This window comes from Neovison vison, chromosome 1 (genome assembly GCF_020171115.1).
Source record: "Neovison vison isolate M4711 chromosome 1, ASM_NN_V1, whole genome shotgun sequence".
In the NCBI taxonomy this organism is placed as follows: domain Eukaryota; kingdom Metazoa; phylum Chordata; class Mammalia; order Carnivora; family Mustelidae; genus Neogale; species Neogale vison.
In genome coordinates, this window is record NC_058091.1 from 208,651,560 (window position 1) to 208,670,359 (window position 18,800).

At 35.8% G+C, this 18,800-nt stretch overlaps 1 protein-coding gene across 6 annotated transcripts in view; it reads right to left on the reverse strand.

The window, feature by feature from the left end:
• XRCC4 (X-ray repair cross complementing 4) overlaps window positions 1-18,800 on the reverse strand; it is a 269,572-nt gene that overhangs the window by 101,798 nt on the left and 148,974 nt on the right. For all 6 annotated transcript variants that reach the window (XM_044266115.1, XM_044266114.1, XM_044266116.1 and 3 more), the window contains exon 7: window positions 3,677-3,824. In XM_044266115.1, coding sequence (XP_044122050.1) covers window positions 3,677-3,824 — 148 coding nt within the window. The remainder of the gene's footprint in view (window positions 1-3,676; window positions 3,825-18,800) is intronic.

Consider the following 18,800-nt stretch of genomic DNA (forward strand, 5'->3'; position numbering starts at 1 on the left):
GTCACCAACCCATGGTATTTAGAAACGTACTAAAATTTTTACATTGTGAAATACTCATAAATATATAAACTTAAAAGATAATTTTCTCATTTGTAGAGATTTGTTTTTAATCTTTTATTTTTCATGAATTTTAATTGCTAATAACTAATAAATATAAGTAATTTATTGCTGAATCATGTTCATGTTTTAAAAGTAGTAGTTAAAAGTATAATAAAATTACAGATATTGGGAGATTTTACAGATTACCTAGTTCAATCCTTTCATTTTACAAATGAGAAAAAAAAATTCCAGAAAGAGGCAATGACTTGCATAAATGACTTGCATAAATATGTCCAGCAGACATACGATTTTAAAAAATTAAATCAGAGTAATCTTCCCTTCCTCCACTTTGTTTTTGAGGTACAGAGCTGGAAAAGGCAAGAGAAGCCAAAGAAGATATACGGAAGATGCCCAGTGGAAATATTTTAAGGAACTAGAGGCCACAGAATTTGACAAAGAGGGCTTAGGACACTAAGAAGTTTAGAGTTAGAGGCCAATATCTTTTCAACCTTAAGAAGTCAACACCCATATCTGCATTTGTTTGGGAGGCTACAGCGCCAGTATATTTGCCTAACTGAGGTATAAGAGAAGTCACCTGAGGAAAAAGATGTTTGGGAAATTAGGAAATAGGTAGTAGTTTGAATGTAAAGACAGAAAATAAGGGTTCATCGTCTGTATTTGAGAAGGTCTTAAGTTTTCTTCAGTTAAGAGCTTGTTCCTATTTTTTTGTTTTCTAGAAGCTTTCTAATATTTTTAAGAAAATATTAAGATTATTTAGAAAAAAAATTTTAAGAAAACTCGTAAAAAACAAAACAAAACTGGGACTTTAAACTTTAACAGCCATAAAATTTCAGCCTTCTGTATTCAAAATGGAAAAACAAAACTCAAAAGTATACAAAAATAAAAACAAAAAACACAATTTCTCTTTCTGTTTTATTTGGGCAAAGGAAGAGGAATTGTAAAGCAGGGTATCAGCCATTCTCCATCAGATTGATTTCCTTTCATCTTTAAAATGCTTCCTGACATCTAGCATATGTTTTTCATTTCTTGTAAGGGCCAGTTGGGCTAAAGGTTCAAAGTAATATAGTTAACAGACAATTCAAAGTTTTATCAATTTTTAAAGTAGGGAAAATATACAAAATAAGTACTGGCATGATTATGAAAACACAGAAAAGGAACACAACATTAATTACATATAGATAATATGCAAACAAATACACTACATTTATTAAAAAATCTAAACAAAATATTTAGCTTTGATCCTGATCTAAACTTTTTTCATCTCTGTACGGCGCATCTTGGAAACCTGTTACGAGCAATATCGTGTAATCAGAAAATGTTAGTAACCTCAAAACCTTGTGTATCATTCACACACAGAGTGAAAAGACCTAAGGTGCAGCTCTCTAGCATAAAATGAATATATTTCATTCTTCACCCAAACCCTGAAATCTTTATCAAAAAAACAATTAAACCAAAAGTTCCATGAGGACAGGGGCTGGGTTTGTTTTCTACTCTCCTGAATCCTCAACATCCAGTTTATGTCTGGCACACAAGTGATTCTCACTGCTCATTTGCTTACAGATTGACTGAATCAAGTACAGAGTTTCCTGAATACTTCAAACTATAATTTTATTTTTCCCCACAATAATCTACAGGAATGGCCTGGCTGCTCTAATATTTGCAAATTGGAAATATTTTTGGATCATTATTTAAAAGAGAGAATGCAATACCTTTAAACTCTATGAAGCCAGAAGTTTATGAGCTAATAAATACATTCAGATGATAAGTACAAATCAGTAAGAGTTTAGTATACATTGCGTTTTTATATATGTCTGAGGATATAAGGGCAGAAAAACATAAAGGCATTTTCAAGTACCAATAGATCAGGCCAATTGTGGAGAGAATAAAAACCCAATGATAAATACACACACAAACCAATTCCACTCTTAACTGTACAATGCTTATTTTTTTTTTAAAGATTTTATTTATTTATTTGACAGACAGAGATCACAAGTAGGCAGAGGCAGGCAGGGTAGGAGGGGAGCAGGCTCCCCGCTGAGCAGAGAGCCTGATGTGGGACTCCATCCCAGAACCCTAGGATCATGACCCAAGCAGAAGGCAGCGGCTTAACCCACTGAGCCACCCAGGCACCCCTAGAACACTTATTTTTAAACGAGAAACTTGAAAATTCCCTCCTATCAAGCTCTTGGTTTCCTGAAGGCTTGGACTATGCCTGTCTTGGCATCCTCATCGTCTAAAATTTGACTCTCAGGATGTCTTTACACTTTTAAAGTTCTTGAGGACCTCAAAAGCCTTTTGTTTATGTGGACTGTATCATATTCAAAGTAAAACCCGGAAAATTTTTATATATTTATTAATTCATTTTAAAATAACAATAAACCCAGCACATGGTAACACGAAATGATATTCTTTATGAAAGATTATTATACTTCCCAAGAAGAAGCTCCTGTGAAAGCAATCCTTTACACTTTTGCATATCTATTTCTTTGCTGGCTTGAATGAAAAGTCCTTCCATTCAACAGATCTGACATGTTATTCTAATTGCAATATATGAAATATATTCCACCCAGGTATGAAATTGAAGAAGGGATGAGCTTATGGATACCCCCAGGGGTCCTTATTCCACACTGTGAAACCACTAATCTGTAATATCATTTGTCATAAGGTTATTATTTAATAACTATTTGCTGAGTTAATAAAAAGTTTAGAGAAAAAAATAAAGGGGCACCTGGGTAGCTCAGTTGGTTGGGCGACTGCCTTTGGCTCGGGCGTCATGATCATGGAGTCCCGGGATACAGTCCCACACTGGGCTCCCTGCTCAGCAGGGAGTCTGCTTCTTCCTCTGATCCTCCCCCGTCATGCTCTCTTTTTCTCTCTCTCTCTCTCTCTCCCATTCTCTCTCTCTCAAATAAATAAATACATCTTTTTTTTTTAAAGAGGAAAATAAATAAATTCTAAGGGGACGCATACATATATCCAAACATACAAATGATGTGCACATTCATTTTGGATTCAACTGATAATTATTCTTTATAAATGCTGACTATTTCACTATAATAAAACGTTAATTATCCCAAGTCCTCAGCTCATTACAAATAAATTGGGATGCAGATCAAAGGAGGGTATGTGAATGAAAGAGTGAAAATCTCTAAGAATAAAGCATGTAACTCCAAAATTTAATAGAAAGAAATAGATGACTAGAAAGAGACTTTTCACTTGAGAAAACTCTAAGCATAACCAAATCAAGTAACTCATTCAAATGCTATATGGGTCTGTTTAAAGCAGTAAATTAGATTGAAACACTTTACTGAACACAAGCTGGATTCTAATATTTTTAGTATCTACATGCCATTTCTAATTAATCTATAAAAACCACAAGAAAAAAACATTTTGCATATATTTTTAGCGCGTCTGCTTTAAATGTTAATAGGAACTAACCAAATACCAGAGAAAATATACTGATTTGAACATTTTATACTTTCCAAGTCACAATTTTTATTCTTTAAAAATAGCCTCAAGTAAACTTAGAAATAAAAATATAATTTTTGAGATCAGATATTAGATTTTTTTTAAAAGATATTTATTTCATCATTTGGCAAAAAATAAAATGACTTACTTCTCCTCTTCTTGAGGCCCAGGTACCTGAGAAGCCATTTTAGGTTCTGTCCCAAGATTCTTCTGCATCCGCTGCCGCCTCTTTCTACTTGGTGCAATATCCGTTACATCAGGACTTGAAACAAGGGAATCATCTCCTCTTAAAGCAGCTAAAATAAAATGACATAATCAGTGTGACCCAACAAAATTATGCATATAATTTGTACATAAGAACTTGCTGCACTGATATGAAGTGACACTCTTAAAATATAGCATAACTATTTTTTTAAAAATTCATGAACATTTGGAAAAGTGGACCAGTTAGATTACAATACTTTAATAGCAATATAAAGCATAAAGTATATTATACACATGGAATAATTTGATCAAAATGATCTCTGCCTATCTTGCGCAAAATCCTCCCAAATACATCAAAGGCACAGTTTGACCTTTCAATGCTAGAATTAGACAGAAATGCCTGAAAGGCACCCCTGAAAGGTGTTTGTTGAGGAGGGGGGTTGCAAATACTGCTACAGGACTAGGATAAATCAAATTGATACTAAACAGTAACTTTTAATAGGAATGGGGACTTCTGCTAGTGATCCGGAGATAATTGCATAGACTTTTCAGCCAACTACAGAGAACAAGCACAGGAAAAATCTAAGAAAACACTAACAGATGTCTCTACTATGACTTAGTCATTAAACTACCCTTAAAAGTGTTTGATATACATGATACAGAAGCAACAAGAGAAACATGTTTTATTTATATTTCTTTTATTCTCTATAAACAACTTAGTTCCAAAGAGCTTAAGAAGAGTTCAGAATTCATTCATCTAATACATAGTATACATATATAAATACATATTTATATTAAAGACCTCCTTTGCCATTGGCAAACAATGGACAATACCAATATAATTTGGACTTTGGATGTCTTGCTGGTTCATATGAGTTTTGTCTAGCATGTTAACATTTGAAGGTAATCAGGGCAAGCTTTCATCCCAATTAATGAGAAAGCCTTAACAATGTATGAAGTCCTAAAAAGCTGGAAATGAGTGGCAAAAATTCTGTACAAGTCAGTTCCTTTAGCACAAATAAGGTTGGTTTAGTAGAATCAAGAACCCTATACTTTTCAACAGTTAAGCTTTCTGTTACAGAAAGCTGTGAATACGTTTCTCCCTGTAGCTTGAATCAGATGTTTAATGTTCATGAAATTATTAGAATCAAGTGCATTCAGTAACTGCCACCTACTCCATCAGAGAGGAAACGTGATGCAAATGGTTAGCTGACTGTGATGTTGGGTGCAAATGTTGCTAGGAGTTACAGGAGTTAATATTATCATTAGGATTGTAACTAGAGAACTGACAACAACAATGTAAAGCTGCACAGATTTTGAGTGGTCTGCCTAAACCTTAATTCTTTCTCCCATAGGCTCTATTATTTTTAGTGTGCAATTCTGCAGAATTGCACACATATACCACATCTTAGAAGATAAGCCTGTATTTTGAATTCTAACTTGCTTCAGCCCATGCTTCTGGGTGACTGGAGACGATATTTGCAAATGTCTTATCAGAGAAAGGGCTAGTATCCAAAATCCATAAAGAATTTATCAAATTCAACACCCAAAGAACAAATAATCCAGTCAAGAGACAGAAGACATGAACAGATATTTCTCCAAAGAAAACATACAAATGGCCAACAGACAAATGAAAATTTTGCTCAACATCACTCGGCATCAGGAAAATAAATATCAAAACCACAATGAGATACCACCTCACAGCAGTCAGAATGGTTAAAATTAACAACATAGGAAACAACAGATGTTGGCAAGGATGTGGAGAAAGGGGAACCTTCTTAAACTGTTAGTGGGAATGCAAGCTGGTGCAGCCACTCTGGAAAACAGTATGGAGGTCCCTCAAAAAGTTAAAAATAGAACTGGCCTATGACCCAGCAACTGCACTACTGGTATTTATTCAAAGGATACAAAAATCATAATTCAGAGGGGCACATACACCCCAATGTTTATTGATGCAATGTCCAAAATAGCCAAGATATGGGAAGAGCCCAGATGCCCATCAACAAAGGAACAGATAAAGAAGATATAGTACACACACACACACAGGAATATTACTCAGCCATCAACTGAAATCTTGCTATTTGTAACAACATGGATAAAACTACAGGGTATTATGCTATGTGAAATAAGTCAACCAGAAAAGACAATTATCATATGATCTTATTCATATGTGGGATTTAAGAAACAAAATAGCTGAACATGGGGAAAGGAAAGGAAAAATAAAATAAGATGAAAGAGAGGGAGAAAAACCATAAGATACTCTACCTCTAGGAAACAATCTGACAGTTGCTAGAGGGGAAATAAATAGGGAACAGGGTGATTGGATGATGGGCATGAAGAAGGGCACTTAATGTAATGAGAACTGGGTGTTACATGCAACTGATGAATCACAAAATTCTACCCCTGAAACTAATAATACACTATGTATTAACTGAATTGAACTTACCTAAAGAATTTTTTAAAAAATGCACAGCCCAGGAGCAGATTGTTGAGATTCTAAAAATAAAGTCCATACTTTTTTTTTTTTTTAACTTATTTGATAGACAGAGATCACAAGTAGTCAGAGAGGCAGGCAGAGAGAGAGTAGGAAGCAGGCTGCCCGCAGAACAGAAAGCCCAGTGTGGGATCGAGCCCAGGACCCTGGGATCATGACCTGAGCCAAAAGCAGAGGCTTTAACCCACTGAGCCACCCAAGTGCCCCAAAGCGCATACTCTTGAGGGGGCTACTAAAAGCACTTTTGTTATTTATATATCAATGAATAATAGATAATTTATTAATTACTATAGTGAATGACAAAAATGTGTGTCTCTTAGTAAACACATGGCATGAAAACAAGCATGATGAATATTCCATATGGGTTCTCATAAGTGGAAATTAAATGTATTCCAGATATACAAAATTGACTAAAATATTTTAGAGATACTCTCCACCATTTTACAAACAGACTATAATCCACTGAGGTCTGTTTAATCTTGGAGATGAGACCTTGTGCTAAATTTTGTATCCAGTCATGAACTCCAGACAATTGGTGGCCTGATGTCAGGAAGAATCATCACTTCTGCCTCAGGAATCTTTTTATTTGCCAAAAGTGAACTTTTTATGTGACTGAGCTACCTAAAAAGACAGATGGCTGGAATTTCTTCAAGTTTACAGAACAGGTTTATGAATTAGTTTGTACTTATGTATTAGTAAATATTAATTTGATAATTGTTGGGGGGACCCTAATCTGGTAATTTGTTATTATTATCCTCCTCATTCTAGCTTCTTGGTATCTACCATTATTTACCACAAAGAACCTAAAAGTTGTGTATAACCAAATATTTCAGGTCAGTTCACTGTACCATTTCTTTCTCTTCACAATTATAGGGTAGCCTCTTTGTAATGTTGTTATGAGGAAAAAGGACTAGCATATAAGCTAATTACTGTTTAAATTAAATATATCTTTTTTGGATTGTCTTTGTACTGTGGGAAACAGTTTTTCTTTCAGTTTATTACATACATGTAGTAGCAAATTGCATAATAATAGATTCTCTTAATTCATAAATTCCTTTAAAAGAAAATTTTGATATTTATATAGACTTTAATAAAAAGGAAAAGGTTCCACCCTATCCTTTCCTTTCCACCCTTCAATGCCAGAAAGTGGGAAAAAGAGGCACAAGTCCCATACATGGTACCTAAGTATTAAACTGCTCATCTCAAGCAGTCCTCAAATTTCCACCCCTCCTACCTCTAACCTTTACTTGTGCTAATGTTTAGTCTTATTTCATTTGGTCTTATGCTGGATACTTTATTTCTATTCTGATATTGGATTCCGTGAAAAATTCAGGGTCTCCAAATAAGCAAATCCATTTTATATTTAGCAGAAGGGATCTAAAGTCAATCTATATCTCTATCTGTATCTATGAAGTCAAACATGGGACTTCCAAATTGTCTATTATTTATAACCTTGCATATTTTTAAGGGCAACAACCAAAGTTTTCACTTTCAAGTACTACATACCATTTTTAAGGAAAAAAAAATCAATTCATATTAAGATTACCCAGTTGTACTCATTTTTCTTATGAGAAAGAATCTGAAAAGTGTTGGAAAAGAATGGCAAATGTTCAAAGGATAATGAGAAGTAGTGTGGCCTAGCTGGAATAGCATTCTTGAGAGAAAGATATAGAAAATGACTGGATAAGAATGGGCAGCAAGGAAGAAGGGAGGGGAAAAAGAGACAGAGATATGCTAAATAAATTAGCATATTTACTATGCTAATAAATTAGCAACCTTTCAAATCTAGCCAGAAGACTATGAATTCAATATTGACCGGGTTTTTTTTTTTTTTCCTGAGATTTCACCTCCAGAATTCTCAGTTTTTACTATTAGTATCAGTCTCTGTCATGACAATGTGTCTTTCACCATTTCCAGAATTTTTTTTTTAAAGAAAACAAAAGAGAAGAAAAAACTATTGCCAATGAACTTAACTACAGCTGAAACACTGATGGGCAGAGCTGTGGGATGAATTTCAAGTTCTCATTAGGTTCACTGAATCTAGAAAATGGGGAATCTTTACACAAGCCTTGTTATTGTGAAAGGTGGCTCCACAGAAAGCCACACTTCTTCTCATCTGACAGAAGAACTGCAGGAGTTTGGCAGTCGTATTTCAGACATGAGAGGCAGTGCTGGCTTCCCTGCGTACCCTCAATGTCTCAAGGTCTAGACAAAATGACATTGCTGCCTAAACTGCCAGCAACATGCATAAATCTCATGAGTTTACTACCTGGTAAACTACTGGCTCAACTAAGTGCTCCCTTCCAACAAGACCCACTTCGGTCACTGCAGTCATCCCTAGTAGTTCCAATCCACAGCAATCTCTCCTTTCTCTGCAAGGCTTAAAGTCTGAACCACTCACTTCACGCATACGGTCTTATTTTGTTATTCTCTTTTTATGTATATCTCTTTTTTCCTCAATTAGATCAAGGACTATAAACACCCTACAGCTAGAAGCTATGCTCTGTACTTCAATATTTACCTAATATAACCCAATAGTGTTATAATGAGAAATAGGAAAACTTGAACTTTTTTCAAATGTATATTTAATTTTTTTTAATCAAAACTTATTTATTGGGGCACCTGGTTGGCTCAGTGGGTTAAGCCTCTGCCTTCAGCTCAGGTCATGATCCCAGGGTCCTGGGATTGAGCCCCGCATTGGGCTCTCTGCTCAGCCTGCTTCCCCCACCCCTCTCTTTTTGCCTGCCTCTTTGCCTACTTGTGATCTTTCTCTCTCTCAAATAAATAAGTAAAATCTTCAAAAAAAAACCAAAACTTATTTATTTATTGCCTTCTAAATGAGCTGTAGAGAAAAGAAGAATCAGAAGACCTGGGTCTGGATCTCTAGTTCTGCCATTTACCCTGGACATATTACAGAATTTAAGTTCCGAAGATGAGAAACATATTTTAACCGTGGTATCTGCCATGATTAAATGAGACAAAATGTTTTTATAAATCATGGTGTCAGAAATATTTGATTTCAGCATGTAAGTATTATTAACAAAGTGTGTGTATCCCTATAAAAGATCAAGCTTAGATGAATTTAGATTATTTGAAGAACATTCAGGCTATCATCTACAGCTTAACAGAGACATAAAAGTAAAACAACTAAAATTAAAAAAAAACCAAAAAACAAAAAAACAAACTCCAAGTAAGATGACTTCATGGTTTTCCAAACTCAAAATAACTCAACTTTCATGGAACTATTATGTGTTATGAATGTACAGTAGCCCATCTTCCATGGCTGTTTTTCACTGTTTTATTCATTTATTAATTTCACAAATATTTTATGAAGTGTTTATGTTCAGTGTCATTCTTTTTTATTTCAAAAGATATAAAATATAGAGAGGAAAACCCAAAATGCAAAACTTAAGATGCTACCCTATGTAAATTCGAAAATTCAAAGAAAAAAAAACCCACTATTTCTTTCACCAGGGAAAACAACAAATGACTTGGGCTCCTTCATGTTCTGTAGTTTGTCTTAACTGACAGGTATAAAGATAAGCTGAAGAAGGAAAAAAAAAAAAAAAAGCTAAGATAAGGTAGGTCATACCCTACTTCAGTGAGTAGTATCTTAAATTGGGCTATCTGGAGGTAGGAAATTTCTAATCTGAGCAAACAAGCAAACATTATTATCCCTCACCATTCACCAAAAAGACCTTTTTCAAATCTGTAATCAGCTGCTACCCAGTTTTCACAATCTAATCTGAATAAATGATGACCACCTTGCACAAAAGGCCAATGGTTTAACTTATTAATCAGCAATCACCAAGCAAACTGATAAGTAGCATCACACTAAACACTTGAGAAAGAGAGAGAGAGTATGTGTCTCTGTGTGTATTCACATATACATATACATATACTTTGCCAAAAGTGAGGCTCCTCTTTTAGCCAGCACAGCTGGAAGTGAGACGTAATGACAAATACCTACTGACATTAAGGTAACTTAAGAGGTCATCTTTGGAAATCCAATACTCTCAATGTCAGAGGCATTGTACTTTTATCTTTAAAGATAAAGTACAGACTTTAACACAGCACTATATTCACAGCACTTAAGAAAAACTAATTTGAACATATTAAGTATTATTCTGCACCTATAAAGCAATGTGATTTTAAAAAAATACTTTTAAAAAATTTAATACCAAAAAAAAATTTAATACCAAATGAATTCAATTCTTTAAATCTTCAGGATCTATTCATTCATTCCTTCACTTATTCAACACATATTAATTGTTTTCTATGTGTCAAGGACTACCTGGAAGACACCACCACCAGGTATTCAAAAATTTTATAGCTGAGTAGAGCAGAAGGAGACTACTATTTGCAAAAAAATTGTAATACACATAAGCAATTACAAAGGAACTAATTTGAAAGTTCTAAAGTAGGTGCAAATGTCCAACCTTTTATTTTTTTCCAAGTTAACCTTATAATTTGATTTCTTATTTTTCTCCATAAGGATATTCCTTTTTTTTTTTTTTTAAGATTTTATTTATTTATTTGACAGAGAGAGATCACAAGTAGGCAGAGAGGCAGGCAGAGAGAGAGGAAGGGAAGCAGGCTCCCTGCTTAGCAGAGAGCCCGATGCGGGACTCGATCCCAGGACCCTGAGATCATGACCTAAGCCGAAGGCAGCGGCTTAACACACTGAGCCACCCAGGCGCCCCAAGGATATTGCTTTTGAAAGGATAATCATCAGTATCAGATGGCTCTGAAGATTTCCCAAAAGAGAAAATTAAAAGGCCAGCTCACTCTGAGTGAATTCACAAGAAAAGACTGCGTTTTAAAATTAAATATTAGGGATCCTAAGGCGTGTACTCAAACAGCATTTCTTCTCTTTTTAAAGATTTTTAAAAATTTATTTGAGAGAGAGAGCAGAGCAAGAGAGCGAGCACATGAGTTGGTGGGGGAGGAGCAGAAACAGGAGAAAAAAGCTCCCCACTTGAGAAGGGAGCCCAACATGGGGCTCAATCCCAGACCCTGGGATCAGGACCTGAGCTGAAGGCAGACGCTTAACAGACTGAGCCACCCAGGTGCCCCTCAAATAGCATTTCTAAATTGAAACTACACTGTGATCTATTTAATAGTCCTTTATATGGCCTCACAACATCCTTAGATTTCATCATACTGTAATAATTTATTTAATATTTATAAGCTCCATGAAGGCAGGGGCCGCATAAGTCTTATTCACTATTGGTACAAGACAGACTAGTTTGATCTCTAAACACATTGTAACCCATCAATAAATATTAGGTGATTCATACAAATGCTTAAATACTAACAATGTTAACAAAAAACTTCTTAAAAATTATTTCAAATCTATGTAAAACCCTATACCACTGATTAGCTGTGCTTGCTGCTGCCAGACCAGTTAACATTAAGAAAAATATCAGTGAGGAAAAGCAGTTTATGAAAGAACAACATTAGCCTTCAATTTATATCATTTTGTAGTTAAAAATAACAAACACTGGAAAGCAATTTTAATGGTTAATGAGTCTTCAGAAAACAAAACTACAATTTTTCAGCTTTCACCAGCTTTGTAAAGCGGCCTCTGCCTATGACCTATGTCATGAAATGTTTGGACTCCACATAAAGCTTTCATTGTTGTACATGAGTCAGGTATAGTTTTCCATCAATGGATGGCATTTTTTAGCATTTTCTTCACAGAGATTGAAAAGTTTTGAAATTTTCATTTTTTTTAAAATTTGGGTCAACTTTTAATAAAACCTAGACTTTTTACAGAGCTTAGGATTTCCTTGAACTGGTAAGAATTTTGAAAAAAAAAAAAAAGACAACGAATGAAATATAAACCTGTTTTACAGAAATAATATATGAAATCTTTCAGTTTTGTTTTGTCTTAAATAATGTATTTAATAATAATAATAATGTATTTAATGTACCAGCATATTATCTACAATGAATTTGGGTTAACTGGTTAGAACTAGGATAAGACAACTAGTTTAACTAGCAAGTCAAAATAAGAATGAGAGTGGCAAAAATAAAATGTTGCATAATTAAATGGTAAAATGGGTAGATAAGAATCACTAATCTAAATCACAGACCCTCACTTTAAAGATTAACAAGGGTAAGAAGGATTTTATGTGTCTTGATGTACTTCTCTACTTCATTTTGCCAGTATCTGTTCAATGGTAGGAAATTCTAGAATACCTCTGATACATTAAGAAAAAGTATTCTGTTTGCACTTCCTTAAATTCCTTTATAATAAGGTTAATGCCTTTGTGATATAATTTAGCCAGTTCATACTGGTTCTGTAAAAAGGCAAATATGAGGCTAAATTTCAGAGGCTTCCCTTGAAAACTGTGCAAAGATTTTCAAAAAGATCCATGCTGCTAGATGGGTCCCAACTAGCCTTCAAACCAAACGTGATTAAAGCAGTACTTTAACTAAGGATTGAAAAAAAAATCCCCTGCCAAAGAGTCAAATAACTAAGTTAATGTTTATACTGAGTTAATAAAATACTGCAGAAGGATCCTACACATTACCATTAATCCCTGACAAAATGACTATAAGCAATTCTGTGAGAGTTTTTATTGTAATCTATTAAATTAGGTGTGGAGAAGTGAGACCAAAGAGTTACTTTTGGTACAAAAAATGCCCTGAAATAAATGGTGCAGGGAAAACTGGATAGCTACATGTAGAAGAATGAAACTGGACCACTTTTTAACACCATACACAAAAATAAACTGAGAATAGGTTAAAGACCTAGATGTGAGATTTGAAAGCACAAAAATCCTAGAGGAAAAAACAGGCAGTAATTTCTCTGACATCAGTTGTAGCAACATTTTCCTACATACATCTTCTAATGCTAGGAAACAAAGCAATAATAGACTATTTGGACTAAAACAACATAAAAAGCTTTTGCACAGCAAAGGAAACCATCAATAAAACAAAGACAACCTACTGAATAGCAGAAAATATTCACAAATGATATATCCAATAAAGGGGTTAATATCCAAAATATATAAACAACTTACACAATTCAACACCAATAAAACCCAAACAATCTAATTTTAAAAGGGGCAGAAGACCTGAACAGACATTTTCCCAAGGACACAAAGATGGCCAACAGACACATGAAAAGATGCTCAACATCATTTATCATCAGGGAAATGCAAATCAAAACCACAATGAGGTATCACCACATACCTGTTAGAATGGCTAAAATCAAATGACAAGAAATAGCAAGTATCAGCATGAATGTGGAGAAAAAGGAACTTTTGTGCACTGCTAGTGGGAATATAAGTTGGTGTAGCCACTGTGGAAAACAATATAGAGGCTCTTCAAAAAAATGAAAACAGGAACTCCATACAATCTAATAATTCCATTACTGGGTATTCACCCAAAGAAAATAAAAACATTAATTATAAAAGATACATGTATCCTTATGTTTATTGCAGCATTATCACCAACAGCCAATATATGGAAGTAACCTAAGAGTCCACCTACAGACAAATGAATAAGGAAAATGTGGGGTGTCTGTGTGTATGTGTGTAACAGAAGTATTACACGGCCATAAAAAAGGATGAATTGGTGCCACTTGGGACAACATGGATGGACCTGAAGGATGTTATGCTAAGTGAAGTAACTCAGACAAAGAAAGACAAATACCATAGAATTCCACTCATAAGTGGAATCTAAACAACAACAACAAATGAATAAACAAACAAAAAGCAGAATCAAACCTAGATACAGAGAAGACTTGCCAGAGGGGAGGTGGGTGGGAGTTAGGCAAAATGGGTGAAGGGGAGAGGAAGATACAGGCTTCTAGTTAAGGAATGAATAAGTCACAAGAATAAAAAGAACAGTAATGGAATATAATCAATGATACTTTAAAAGAATGTATGGGGACAGATGATAGCTACACTAGTGGTGAGCATAGCATAGTGAATAAACTTGTCAAATCACTATGCTGTACACCTAAACCTGATGTACACATTGGACATCAAAGAGACTCAAAGAGCCCTGATTCTATAATTCATTATCCTTCTTAAAAATTATTATCTTGTATTATCTGAATTTGAGAAGAAAAACCAAATGCACTCTAAGGCCATTTTAGCCACTTTTACTAAATTAGTATTAGATTAAATGTCTTGCCCAAGAGGGGAGAGTCAAGATGGCAGAAGAGTAGCAGACTGAGATATTATCAGATCACAGCAGTTCAGTTAGATAGTTATCAAACCATTCTGAATACCTATAAACCCAACATGAGATTGAAGAAAAGAAGAGCAGCAATTCTAGAAACAGAAAATCGACCACTTTCTGAATGGTAGGATATGGCGGAGAAATGAATCTGAAGTGACTAGAAGATAGACCGCAGGGGAAGGGGCCGGCCCCCAGCAAGCGGTGGAACAATGGAGCACAAAATCTGAACTTTTAGAAGTCTGCTCCACTGAAGGACATCACTCCAGAGCCTAAGCGGGGGTGGAGTCCTCAAGGGGACAGTGTGGTCTCAGGACTTGCAGGGTGACAGAAGGATTGGGGGTGCCTGAGTGTGGCAGAGCTCTCAGGTATCAGAGGGGGAAGCTGACTGGGGTCAGAGCTCGCAGCTATCAGAGTGGGGAAGAGATGGAGTGGAGAAGTGAGCTCTCAGCTCAGGGTTACCTTAAACTGTGATCTGTGGCACAGATGGACCACAACTCTTTGAGCAAGGACCCCACAAGTGGCAGATCCAGGGAGACCCACCTTCCTCCACCAAAAGAGCACCGCAGCAGGAATCAGCTGGGTTTGGAGACTCCAAACGGGGCTGTGTGCCAAAGACGGAAAACGCTCGGTCGCAGGCCGGGTGAACTTGAAGTGTGGCCAGGGACCAGGGAGATGGGAGTGATTGACCACTTTTCTCCAAGGGCAAACTGAGGAATAGGACCTCAAGCCACCGGCTCCTCCAGGCTGGAGACTGGGAGGCCTCCATTTCATTCCAGTCCTCCAGAGCTTTACGGAAAGCGATTGGGGAACAAAAGCTCCAGAGAGTGAACCCAAGCAGATTATTTAGCCTGGCCCCTGGCAAGGGCGGCACAGTTCTGCCAAGGTCAAAGACATTTGCGAATCACTACCTCAGGTCCCTCCCCCAAAAGATCAGCAAGAACGTCCAGTCTAGACCAAGTTCACTGATCAAGGAGAACAACAGGAGGAGGGGAAAGCAAAGTGGACTTAATGGCTTTCTCTCCATGATTCATTAGTCCTGCAAGTTAAATTTTTTAAATTTTATTTCTTTCTTATTTTAATTTTTTAACTTATCCTCTTTCTTCTTTTTTTTTTAAGATTTTATTTATTTATTTGACAGACAGAGATCACACGTAGGCAGAGAGGCAGGCAGAGAGAGAGAGAGAGGAAGGAGCAGGCTCCCCGCTGAGCAGAGAGCCTGATGCAGGGCTCAATCCCAGAACCCTGAGATCATGACCTGAGCCAAAGGCAGAGGCTTTAACCCACTGAGCCACCCAGGTGCCCCTCCTCTTTCCTCTTTTAAAGTTTTTTAACTAGTTTATCTTAACAATACCTTTCTAAAAAAGAATTTTTTTAAAACCCTCATTATTATAGTCGTTTTTATTGTTCATTGTATCTAACGTTATTTTTTGTGTACACATAGGGTTTTTTCTTCTAAAAAATACTGGGATACAATTTCTTCTAATAGATCAAAATATACCCTAAATCTAGCACAGGGGTTTGTTCTACTCTCCAGCCTAACCAAATTCCCTCCACTTCCTTTTTCTTTCTTTTTCCAAACAACTTATCAATTCCTTTTTTAAGAATTTTTTAAAAATTTTCATCTTTATAGTCATATTCTATCCCTTCATTGTGTTTACCCTTATTTTTGTGTTTATATGTAAGTTTTCCTTTCTTTAAAATTTTGGGAGGTAGTTGGTAATTTCTTCTAAGAGACAAAAATACACCCAAAATCAAGTGGGTGGCTCTGTTCTACTCTACAGTCTAATAACTATATATATTTTAATTAAAAATTTTTTAAAATTTCTTTTTACCCCCTTTCTTTTCCCCTCGATTTGGGGTCTCTTCTGCATTAGTAAGTGTACATTTTTCAGGGGCCATTGCCACACTTTTAGTATTTTATTCTTTCATTCGTATATTCTAATCTGGATATAATGACAATGCGGAAAAACTCACCACAAAAAAAAAGAACAAGAGGCAGTACCGAAGGCCAGGAACCTAAGCAATACAGACATTAGTAAAATGTCAGATCTAGAGTTCAGAATGACGATTCTCAAGGTGCTAGCTAGGCTCAAAAAAGGCATGGAAGATATTAAAGAAACCATGTCTGGAGAAAAAAAGCCCTTTCTGGAGAAATAAAAGAACTAAAATCTAACCAAGTTGAAATAAAAAAAAGCATTAATGAGGCTCAATTAAAAAAAAAAAGGAGGCTCTTACTGCTAGGATAAATGAGGCAGAAGAGAGAATTAGTGAGATAGAACACCAAATGATGGAGAATAAAGAAGCTGAGCAGAAAAGAGACAAACAACTACTGGAACACGAGGGGAGAATTCAAGAGATAAGTGATACCATAAGATGAAACAATATTAGAATAATTGGGATTTCAGAAGAAGAAGGGGGGGCAGAAGGTATATTGGAGTGATTTATAGTAGAGAATTTCCCTAATATGGAAAGGGAACAAGGATCAAAATCCAGGAGGCTCAGAGAACCCTTCTCAAAATCAGTAAGAATAGGTCCACACCTCATCATCTAATAGCAAAATTTATAAGACTTAGTGACAAAGAGAAAATCCTGAAAGCAGCCCAGGACAAGAAGTCTGTAACATACAATGGTAAAAATATTATATTGGCAGCAGACTTATCCACGGAGACCTGGCAGGCCAGAAAGAACTGGCACGATATATTCAGAGCACTAAATGAGAAAAACATGCAGCCAAAAATGCTATACTCAGCTAGGCTATCATTAAAAATAGAAGGAGAGATAAAAAGCTTACAGGACAAACAAAAACTAAAAGAATTTGTAAATACCAAACCAGCCCTACAGGAAATATTGAAAGGGGTCCTCTAAGCAAAGACAGAGCCTAAAAGTAACAGACCAGAAAGGAGCAGAGACAATATACAGTAATAGACATCTTACAGACAATAAAATGGCACTAAATTCATATCTTTCAATAGTTACCCTGAATGTAAATGGGCTAAATGCCCCAATCAAAAGAAGCAGGGGATCAGAATGGAAAAAAAAACAAAACCCAGGAGCGGCTGGGTGGCTCAGTGTCACGACCTCAGGAACCTGGGACTGAGCCCCACATTGGGCTCTCTGCTCAGCGGGGAGTCTGCTTCCCCCTTTCTCTTTCTCTACCTCCCTCTCTGCCTGCTTGTGATCTCTGTCTGTCAAATAAATAAAAAAAAAAAAGTCTTAAAAAAAAAAAAAAAACCAAAACCCACATATATTGTCTACAAGAAACTCATTTTAGACACAAAGACACCTCCAGATTTAACGTGGGGGAGTGGTGGGGGGGGTGGAAAACAATTTACCATGCTAACAAACATCAAAAAAGAAAGCTGGGGTAGCAATCCTTATATCAGAAAAATTAGATTTTAAGCCAAAGACTATACTAAGAGATGAGGAAGGACAGTATATCATACTTAAAGGGTCTGTCCAGCAAAAAGATCTAACAATTTTAAATATCTATGCCCCTAACATGGGAGCAGCCAATTATATAAGCCAATTATATAAGCCAATTAATAACAAAATTAAAGAAACACATCAACAATAATACAATAACAGTAGGGGACTTTAACACCCCCCATACTGAAATGGACAGATCATCCATTCAAAATATCAAGGAAATAAGGGCCTTAAATGACACAAGAACCAGATGGAAATCACAGATATATTCAGAACATTCCATCCCAAAGCAACAGAATACACATTCTTCTCTAGTGCACATGGATATTCTCCAGAATAGATCACATCCTGGGTCACAAATCAGGCCTCAACTGGTACCAAAACATTGGGATCATTCTCTGCATATTTTCAGACCACAATGCTCTGAAGCTAGAACTCAATCACAAGAGAAAGTTGGAAAGAACTCAAATACATGGAGGCTAAAGAGCATCCGACTAAAGAATGAATGGGTTAACCAGGAAATTAAAGAAGAATTGAAAAAATTCATAGAAACAAATGATACTGAAAACACAACGGTTCAAAATCTGTGGGACACAGCAAAGGCAGTCCTAAGAGGAAAGTATATAGTGATACAAGTCTTTCTCAAGAAACAAGAAATGTCTCAAATACACAACCTAACCCTACACGTAAGGGAGCTGAAGAACAGCCAAGAAAGCCTAAACCCAGTAGGAGGAGAGAAACCATAAAGATCAGAGCAGAAATCAATGAAACAGAAACCAAAGAACAGTAGAATAAATCAACAAAACTGGAAGCTAGTTCTTTGAAAGAATTAGTAAGATTGATAAACCCCTGGCCAAACTTATCAAAAGGAAAAGAGAAAGGACCCAAATTAATAAAATCACGAATGAAAGAGGAGAGATCACAACCACCAGTACCAAAGAAATACAAA